The following is a 10,639-nucleotide window of genomic DNA, read 5'->3' on the forward strand; positions in this document are numbered from 1 at the left end:
TTTGGGTGGAAGCTTGTCCCTCTGATATAAATTCTTACGTGCCATCGAGCCACGTCATGGATCTGAGTGGGCTTGTCTCTCACTCGCCGGATGCCATAGCTCCCTTTTTTGTAATCACCGACATCTAGAATCATATCAAGGTTGTGTAACTCTGAGTACACGCCCGAATGGCGCCAAATGTTGTTATATGTGTTTTGGACTTAACACCACCACTCGATGATTCTGGTTGAGTTGAGTCATGTAATCATAGCAATGAAAAGATAATGTCAGTCGATGTCCGGAAGGTGGTCCTTGGACGAAACTCTGACGGTCTAGTTAGTCTATGTATGAGGATAAAGCGATTAGGGTTTTGGATAGAGAGAATGCGATCCCATCTTCTGGAGAACAAGGATCCTTTTATACTTGTTATTCCTTCTGTATGATCCCAACGATGTCCTTTGTCCTATCTAGACGACGGGATATGGAGGAGCCGCATTAGTGGATCGTGCACCACTAGTGGCCATCTGCTATTGGTGTAGAATAAACAAAGGACAATGCCCAGGGCACTACACTTGGCGCTCCGGGAAACGACTAACTGTGTTTTGTCTCATTATAAACCGTAGACTATTGTCAGGAATCAGACTTGGGCGCGATAGCACCAAGCATGAGTGTCCTAACGTGAGGGTGAGGGCTTGGGTCTGGCGCTAGGACAAATTCACGAGTCTTAGCTACATCGTCATAGAGATAGCAGTTCTGTTATCTTTAACGTATTCCTAGTGGGATACGTTAACAACTACCATCTTGATGTAGGATGCTAGTCCTGTTGATGTATGCTTATGCTTGGAAATAAAATACCCAAGTGTTCTATCCAAGAGAGAAAATGCAAGTAGTAGTTCTTCAAGTGTTCAAAGCAAGTGAAAAGAGGGAATGAGTGAGTGCAATTCTTGGCAACTGCATGAAGAAGTGCACCCCAAAAAATGCAAGCAACTAGCCATTTAATGCGTATATTTAATCTAAATCTCCTTAACCATTAAGACCCTTAGACAAATTTGTCCACCATGCATGCACCTAGACTTAATACTTTAGATTAAACAATTTTAAAGCCAATGCTTCTTTTTGACTCTTCCATTTTGGAAAATAGGAGTTAAAAAAGAAGATAAAATTTTTATATTTTATAAAACTACTTTATAAACTATAAACTTTAACTTTTTAATAGAAGACAAAAAAAATTATCTAGTCCAAAATGTTGTGCATGACTTAATAATTCATATCATGTGAATTGTATATAATGTTATTTCTTTTTGTAAAATAATTATTTCCATAAAATATTATTTTCCCAATTTATTATTAGTTTTTATTGAATATTTATTAAAAATCAATTTCTAATAAATAATCAATTGTATAAATTTGTTGTTAGTGTGACTTTTAGGATCATATGTTAATTATCAATATCACTTTAATATGACTCTTCAGCAGAATTCAGATATTTCATAACAGAGTTTTGGAAGTAGCTTGGATGCATGTTTGGAGCATAATGGAGTTAAAATACCTGAGGGGGCTGCAAGCTAGATCCGATTTGCTTAAAATGAAGAGTTCGCATCCAAAACGCCTGTTTTCGAGTTTACATGATCATGTTTTTCTTCACGCGATCATGTTTGAAAGGATATTTGAATAAAGTTTCAGCTCAATAATCCGGAATGAGTGCAAGTGTAGTTGCAGAGAGAGGGAGAGAGAGTAATCTTAATGCGTTAAAATTCAAAAGTTACAACTCACTTAGGTACCTACCCTATTTATCGGATACTCATAGATACAAAAAATATACTAGGACTTCGACATTACAAGCGATCCCAAAAAAGTGCCTAGTAAAATACATACATAACGAAGTCTTACGGACCTTCGTCATTTACAAACGTTCGTTACCAAGACTACTACTTAAGCTTCGATATTATCACAACAATATAGTCTCAACATTTTCCCCCTTTGTAATTAGATACAACACGTCCAACCTACTCAAATAACGTATGTTATAGTTATAAAATCTCATAGAATTAAAAATACGGAAGAATGATGAAAATGTATGTGAGTCCTTTATTTCGCTCATAATGTAAGTTTTCAGCCATGTTTTGCTCGTTGGGAAAATGTTGTCCGGTATCGATATCTTAAAGTGAAGTCTTCCAAGTCTTTCACCTGAGTCTTTAAGGTTCCTCTTGCACTTGTTAACACATAAGTAAAGGATATGTCGTTTTCCCCTAAACCTAGCAAAATTGACGTTGAGGTATGAGCGATTGATTGCAATGTTATTAAGATATCTCTCTAGATTTTTGGTAACCTGAACCTTGATAAATCTTACAAAGAAAAACTGGAACCACTCTTATCTTTCTTATTTCTAGATAAACATCATAGATACATACATGTTTTTTTTTTTTTTTTTTTTTTCATAACCATGCTACATTCCAGCCTTCCGAAATATTAGCCACAAGAAAGTTAATGTTAAAGTTTAGATCGCCTTCAATATTGCATCACGGGAGTGTGCCAATCTTCTACCTTTATTTCCATAGTTTCCCATTCCTCTTGATTCCTACATCCGACGACTCTACCTGTGGCGATTCATTTTCTCATCTTGCCCCTCAATATACACTACATGGATTCGACTCAAATGAAAACAAATAATTTAAACTCATGTTATCCAAACTAGTGTCAATCAATTTTAAGTTTTTTTATCTTAACATTATCCTAATTGATTTTAATGACATGGTTGTTCCTAACTACCCTTAAAACAACAAATGTTGCCCTGGGATGGGAGACTAGTGGTTGAGAAGTGGAATTACACATAGAAGGTCCAAGATTCAAACTCATGCACGTCCAAAATATTGTTAATGTTTTGCGATTGACCATCCATGTGGATCTTGGCACGATTTGACGTAGGTCATTCTGATGATGCGTTTAACCATTGTTTTTTAAACCAACAAATCTTATATTTGATAGAAACTCGTGTATCAATGATGTTGTCAACTACAAAAATGTTGATTCGAATGATTGACACCAACAAAAATAGTATTAATCACTCATATATTGATTTTCTTAAGGCGGCCTTTCACCATATAGATCTATTTAGTTGTAAATATACCAAAATAGACAATTAATTTTGAGACTTTTTAATAAAGAAAATTGTTATATGAAAAGATCAACAAACAACCCTTCATTAGTTACGTGAAGGTTCATTGTTGAAAGAGACATAACCCTAATCAATTTGATGCAACCATATGACTTGTCATATATCAAATTTGAGTCTCTATGTCTTAATCACATCTTAAGAAAACACGAGTTGTTTAATTAATTTAACAAACTTAAAACACTCATAATCCTTATAAATATGCAAAAATTAGTACGAAATCATTCCCAATCCATAACACCAACTAGAAATGTTGCATAATAGCCTTCCAATTTAGTAAATTGTCCTCTTCTTTTATTTCAATTAAAAAATGTATAAAATTGATAGATTTATTCCAATGAATATTAATCTGTTGGAATAGTTTTGATAAAATATCTAATGTCGTAATAATTCTTAGATGACCAGGATGTAATTATCGTAGGTTTGCCAAAATAATAAACTAAGAGTTTTTTTTTTTTTTTTTTTTTTTTTTTTTTTTTTTTTTTGTATATGTTTTTTAAACTAAATTCTATATATTATCTTGAGAAATCATTAAACGGAAAATACATAAAAATAATTCATCAACTTTTTGGTTATTAACTTTTTGTATCGTTTCCTAGTCTTTTTTTTTTTTTTTTTTTTTTTTTTTTGGAACGGCGGAATTTTATAAAACAAGCAAGAAGTTAGAAAGAGAATTACATCAAAATAGTAGCTCAAAGAGGATTATGAAGCCAAGAGGACCAACTAAACTTGACTTTACTACATCTACTGGAAATCCAAACGAAAGATTTATGAACATTATCAAAAATCATAAATTTCTTAGACGTAGCCGCTCTAAAAATCAAACCGTTCCTGAAATTCCATATGCACCAAAAGGCGGTTAAGATCACCGCATCAAAAGCTTTGCGCTGCCCAAGAGGCCGGATGGTTGAGTCAGCCCAATTGATAAGAGAATCCACAGTCAACTGAGAAGGACAGTTGACACCCCACAATTGACACCCCACCAGATCGCGATACGGGACCATAAAGCACTCAAATCAGGACAGTCAGCAAAAATATGGTCAACAGTCTCCACTCTAGAAGAACAAACAGGGCAAAGAATAGAATCCACCATGATACCTCTATGAGATAAACGTTCTCTAGTAGGGATACTAGACAATCTAATTCTCCAAATACGAATATTGATCTTAATTGGAACCCAATTATTCCAGCGAGTAGAGTGACCTCCGTTGCTAAGCGTAAGACCATCCAAGAATTTTCGAGCCGAAGAAACTAAAAAGTTATCTGAAACATCAATAGCCCAACCCAGTCTATCTAGGACCCGACTGAGTTGGAGATCCTACAAAAGACAAGTAAAGTCATCCCATTGCTCCTGTTCTGCACCACCTGTAGGGTCACGTCTAAGAGTGCTAATTCCCAAACCCTTGGACAACCTGTCTGTAATAGAAGCATGTCTATGCAAATCCAGCGCATAGATTCTAGGAAACGTGGCAGACAAGGGTGTATCATCTCTCCAAACATCATGCCAAAAAGAAGTACGGGTACCATCGCCAACTCTAATAGGGCACAGAGATTGAAGATCAATGTCTTTCTTACGTAATTGGGAGAACATACGAACGACCCCACCCCAAGAACCTTGGGCAAAAATAGGAAATCTCAAATTCCTGCAAGAACCATCCAAACCATAAATAGATTTTATCACTCTAACCCATAGAAGATCAGGACAGCGATAAAATCTCAACCACCAGCAAAAAATCATAGCTCTATTGAAAGAGAACAGACTTCCAATCCCCAAACCCCCTTCATTCTTGGAGGATAAGGCTCTATCCCATCTAACCCAATGCATACGACGATCATCACGATCTGCACCCCAAAAAAATCTCGCCCTCATACCTTCAAGGTCCTTCAAAACCGAAGTAGGTGCAAGAAAACAGACATCAAGTAGCTCCCTAACGAGCCCAAGACAGACTTTATCAAAGTAAGACGACCTCCAAACGAGAGGCACGTAGCCTTCCAGTTTGAGAGCTTGGAGCGAAATCTATCAATCATAGGAACCCAAGAGGACTTTCGAGTCATAGGCTGCCCCACCGGGATACCAAGATGAGAAAAAGGAAGCATAGAGGTTGCACAACCAATCCTGTTTGCCACCGGAAGAACTTGAGAAAAATCAATTCCCACACCAATCAATTTACTTTTAAGTAAATTGATTTTAAGTCCAGAAGCCAAGTAGAAGCATCTAAGGATACGAAGGAGACAGTTAGCGTTCTCAGGATTCCAAGGAGAGACTAACATAACATCATTCGCATACAGGAGATGAGAAATCTCAATGTCTGAAATAGAGACCCCTCTAAGAGCATTCACAGCCCGAGCCCGCATCAAAGCAATATGAAGACCCTCCATAGCCAAAATAAAAAAGAAAGGGGAAAGTGGATCACCTTGTCTCAACCCACGATCGTTTCCTCGTCTTTAGAAGGTAAAATTATCTATTTTATAAGGTATTCGACAGTTTGTCTATAATTTTATAATATTTTATTTTTTAATGTATATTTTAATACTTAGTTATCATTAAAATTTATTATCAATTGTTTGCATAAATAATAATGGTGCATGTGATTAGCATCCCTCCAAATTCAATTTGTTTTCCACCGGTAAGTGCATGCAACTAGTTAAGGGGTGTTATCAGATCAAAAATTTACCACCTCACATGTCATGTCAATATGATGGTATAACACCAAATGGAGAAAATGGGAAACTAGTTATAATACTTCATGTCAACATTTTTTTTTTCGATTTAATTTTTAGTTTTTAAAAAAAATTAATCAAAACATGTTATTTAAATAAAATCTATTTTTTTTTAATTAAACATAACATTACAAAAAAACATAACATTTAAAAAAAATACATTTTGCCCCTAGTTTATTCATTTTCATTTCCATTGTACATAAAATCAGCCAAATCATCTCGAAGTTGGTTGTGTTTTAGTGTGTCTTATATATCTACGGCCCTATATAAATATTCCGCTGTCCCAGGTTGAAATTACATGTGTCTGGGTTCCAAAGCCGAATACTCTGCAATGTTTCGTCCTTTATCTTCAACCATCATGTTATGCATTATGATACATGCATACATAATATCTTGTAGAACGTCTAACAGATATGGTCGTGCTGCATGTTCAATTCTGTGTCATTTCGACTTCAGAACTCCAAAAGCATGTTTCACATCCTTACGTGCTCCTTCTTGTTTTTTTTTGAAAAATTTATCTGTTGGTGTTAATGGGTGTCGAAACGCCTTTACGAATGTGGAATATGTTGGATATATTCCATCCGTAAGGTAATACGCAAACTTATATTCATTTTCATTCACTATGAAAGGAGCATCTGGTGCTTTTCCTGACAAAATATCATCGAAAATTGTTTACTGATCAAAAACATTCATGTCGTTGTTCGAATCCGCAACCCCGAAAAAAGCATGCCAAATCCATAAATCTTGGGACGCAACAACCTCTAATACCAACGAAAGCGTTCCATGAGGACTACTTGCGTACTAGCCTTTCCATACCACGGGACAATTTCTCCAGTTCCAGTGTGTGCAATAAATGCTTCCAAGCACACCTGAAAAACCATGTCTTTCTTCATGCATCGCATATAGTTGTTATATGTCATTCAATGAAGGTTTGCGCAAATAAACTTCATCGAAAATTTCAACAACACCCCTCGCCAGTCTATACAAACTTTCTCTTGCATTTCTCTCTGACATTCTCATATAATCGTCAATCGAATCAGGCGACTCTCCCATTGCCATAAGCTTAATTGTGGCAACACATTTCTGCAACCCTGTGAATCCTCGCTTACCTCTAGCATCATATCTCATTTCGAAAAATTCGTACCTAAAAGTATATTTAATATGTAATAGCTATATTTGAAGGAAACCATGTATTTGAATTTTGTAAAAACTATATTTTAAAAAAACAATACCTACTTTCCAACGCATTGGCTATCCGAACAAAAACATTTTTCCGCAAACGAAACCTTCTTTTGAAAATGTGTGGCTGGTAGACACAATCATCAGCAAAATAATCATGAACTAGACGTTTGTGCTCTTCTTCACGATCTCTGTTTAACACATACGCCTGGTTAATAGAGGAGCTGAATTTGGTTGTAGTAGCTCGTTCGTGCAATACTCGTACATCATAGAGACGAACATATCATCGTCATCACTGTCATCGAACAACTTCATTTTTTTGGAATGTATTGAAAGTATATGAAATAGAGAGAAAAATGGTGATTAAAATTATATGAAATAGAGAGAAAATTGGTGATTTTATTGGTAAAGGTATTTTTTTTAAGAATGTTACCTTTTATCAACGGTAAAATGAGAAAATTTAAAAAATAAATACACGTTATCGTTCTTTACAGTGCCAACGGAGGACCACATAACGAGAAGGGGGTGGTGTTCCCCCCGTGATAACGACGTGGAGCCAATGCCACGTAGGCAATAACGAAGGGTCACTACCCCATACTGAGTAGTCTTAGTGAAAACAAATACGTACGTAACCGATCAATACAAGTTACTAACTATTATACCTAATGTCGGGTTTCTTACAAGATGGTGATGATATAATTTGAGAGTGAAGAATGTTAGGGCATCTCTATTTTTATTTAATTATTTCAAGTAACATTTTAAAATTGTGTCTTCATATCATGGCATTCACATTCAACCACACTGGGAATCACTTTAAAAAAATATGTCGCCACTTCTAATTTAGTAAAGGTTAATTACTAGCCGAGTCGAAAGCAAGTCATGTGAAACAAGCAATGGCCCTCGAACAATGTGAAGTTATGGTTCTTTAGGATGTATGATGTGTGATTCTAATGCAAGTTATTTGTAACATCAATAAAAATCACAACCAATTTAAACCTTTCAAAACAACTCATTTACTAATAAAAGTGTTTACAAAATCATTGTTTCCAAAACATTCTTTAAAATCAGAGTCTCCTAAGATCCAATCAGTAGTAAAACCAAGGATGTGTACGGTCACGCCTTCTCCTTGCCATGGTCCTCTGAAGAACCTGAAACCATAAACAAAACTGTAAGTACGAAGTTTAGTGAGTTCCCCCAAAGTACCAACACACAACATATAACATATTCAAATAACATCATATACTGGGTCCACAACTAAAGACTAGTTTACCCCTGAGCCCACATTATGAGTTTGGCTTGCCTATCGGGCCCATAGCTCATTTCTGGCTTGCTCTTAAGCCTAAAACATAAGTATGCCTTGCCCTCGGGGCCTACAGCTTATGTCTGGCTTGCTCCCTGACTCAATCAGTCATCGGACTGGAATACTAATGTTCAGCCCTCAGTACGATTCTGGCATACGAACCAGTCCTTAGCTTGTATCTAGAATGCTACTGAGTCCTCCGTAGGAGTCTGGCATGCCCTTAGCGGCCCTCAGCTCATATCTGGAATGCTCCAGGGTTTGTTGGCTATGGCACAAAGCAGTACAAACTCAACCCAACACAACATGTCGACTTATAATAAATAACAAACATATACAAATAATAAGGTAAACAAGATCACAGGTACTCCTACAGATCTACCAGACTAACATATCGACAACTTGCATAATCATGCAGATCAATTCCATACTTAGCATATCAATGTATAGCAGGATAACAATCCAATGGGCCAACCTTGGTGCCTTCGACCCATAAGTACAGCGAGGAAAACTCACCTCGATTCGCTGATAATCAAATAACTGCTCGAACCGCCGAACCGGATAACCTCGCGCCAACTAACATTAAATACAATATTAATCAATAATTAACCCGATAACCCAAATGTTGGAACCTAAAAGTGAACCTCTAGCAATCTCTAACCTTTCATGTTCCGAAATCAGTCTTAGGTCCGAAGTAGAATATTGTCCGGAATTTTGTCTGTGGTCAGAAGTGCAGTTGGTGTCCGGAATAGAGTGTATGTTCAAAGAGAAGATGTTCCGAAATGAAGAATAAGTCCGAATCAGTTTATCCATCTATGTATTAATCATTCCTGTTGTTTTTCTTGATGTAACAGATCATAGGACTTAGTTTATTTTGTCAAAACGAATAATCAGAGTGTCAGAAGTAACTCCTTTATCTGATCCTATGTATGTGTTTGAGTTTGTACGATGTACTCCTTTCTCCTTTTTAAGGAGTATTTAATCACTACAAGAAAAAAACGATTTTGCTAGGGAAGGACGCTATGGAACGTCTTTTGGTTGTTAATCTGCAATAGATCGTGCTATGGAATGTCGTTCCATAGCTAATTTGCTACCACATTTTCTACGGAATTAATTTTCCATAGAAAACATGAGAATTGCTACGGAAATTGTTACAGACTCGAAATCCATTGGTATATTGCTACCGGTATTTCTATGTAAAAACCATTCGTAGCAAATTTTCAATGAATTTTTTACGAAAATACTTTCCTTTGTAATTCTGCTACACAATTAAATATCATGGTTAATCTACAATGGAATTTTTCAACGGAATAGAATTCCATAATTTTTTCGCTATGGAAGTAGCATTCATAGCTATTTACCTATAGAATTGTGCTACGATGTTTTATTTTTGTTGCTTGTTTTGCTATGAAAAAAATGCCTAGCTACGCTGTTAGGAATTTTGTTATGAAATTAAATTACATAGCAAATTTGCAAAGGAGTTCAAATTCATAGCTATTTAGCTATGGAAATTTGCAACAAAAATAAAACTCGTGGAAGTTTGACTATGGAGCCAATCTTCGTTGCAACTTTTGTTATGAAATTTGTTACAAATCAATATTTTGAAGCTATTTAGCAACATATATTAGATACGAAAATCGATTCCGTAGATGATTTGCAATGGAGTAAATGTTCATTATTATTTTGTGATGAAGTTTTTTTACGAAATTAAATTCCCCAGCAGTTTTGCTAACGAATAATAATTTGTAGTTATGTTGCTACAGATCAATTTCTTAGCTGTTTTGATATAGACTATATTAACCGTTGATGTTTCATTACAAATATGTTAATGAAATAAATTTTGTTGGTATTTTGACGAATTTCATATGTTTTCGGTACATTTTTGTGCCTAGGAGTTTAGGATTGAGGTCTAGGGGTTATCAGCACTAAGGGGCAGTTTGGCAGCATCTGAATTTTTAGGATCTGAATGTTTAAGATGTCTGAATTTCTAAGAGGGTCTGAATTTTTAAGATCTGAATTTTAAAATGTTGTTTGGTTAGAACCTCTGAATTGTTGTGCTGAAAAGTAAAAATGACAGTTTACCCTTTTGTTTAAAAGTTATAATAAATATTAATAAAGCCATAATTTTTTTAAGGAAATCACATTTACATATAAACATTTACCCCTAAAAATGACCATTTTACCCATTTTCACCTAAAATTCCAAGTTTTGGTACATTCCATACAAACATATATACAAACCTCCCAGTTATAGTAGTATTTTACATACAAAAATGACTTATCACAAACAAA

The 10,639-nt window shown here is 35.5% G+C and overlaps 1 protein-coding gene across 1 annotated transcript; it reads right to left on the reverse strand.

Moving 5' to 3' along the window:
* Positions 1-4,469: 4,469 nt before the first annotated feature.
* LOC145122037 (uncharacterized) lies at positions 4,470-5,530 on the reverse strand. The gene is made up of 2 exons (XM_079057715.1): positions 5,100-5,530; positions 4,470-4,794 (listed from the first exon to the last, which is right to left on the reverse strand). The coding sequence occupies exons 1-2, from the start codon at positions 5,528-5,530 to the stop codon at positions 4,470-4,472; spliced, it is 756 nt and encodes a 251-aa protein (XP_078913841.1).
* Between the last annotated feature and the right edge of the window lie 5,109 nt (positions 5,531-10,639).

The sequence above is a fragment of the Lactuca virosa genome, chromosome 6 (genome assembly GCF_052849685.1).
Source record: "Lactuca virosa cultivar CGN04683 chromosome 6, Lactuca_virosa_CGN04683_v6, whole genome shotgun sequence".
Lineage (NCBI taxonomy): Eukaryota > Viridiplantae > Streptophyta > Magnoliopsida > Asterales > Asteraceae > Lactuca > Lactuca virosa.

Bases quoted from the DNA above. Each gene is read 5' to 3' on its own strand.
- LOC145122037 (XM_079057715.1), bottom strand. From the start codon at position 5,530: ATGGAGGGTCTTCATATTGCTTTGATGCGGGCTCGGGCTGTGAATGCT. The intron at 4,795-5,099 runs GTCTGTCTTGGG...TGGTTCTTGCAG, and splicing joins GGTCGTCTTACTTTGATAAA to GAATTTGAGATTTCCTATTT.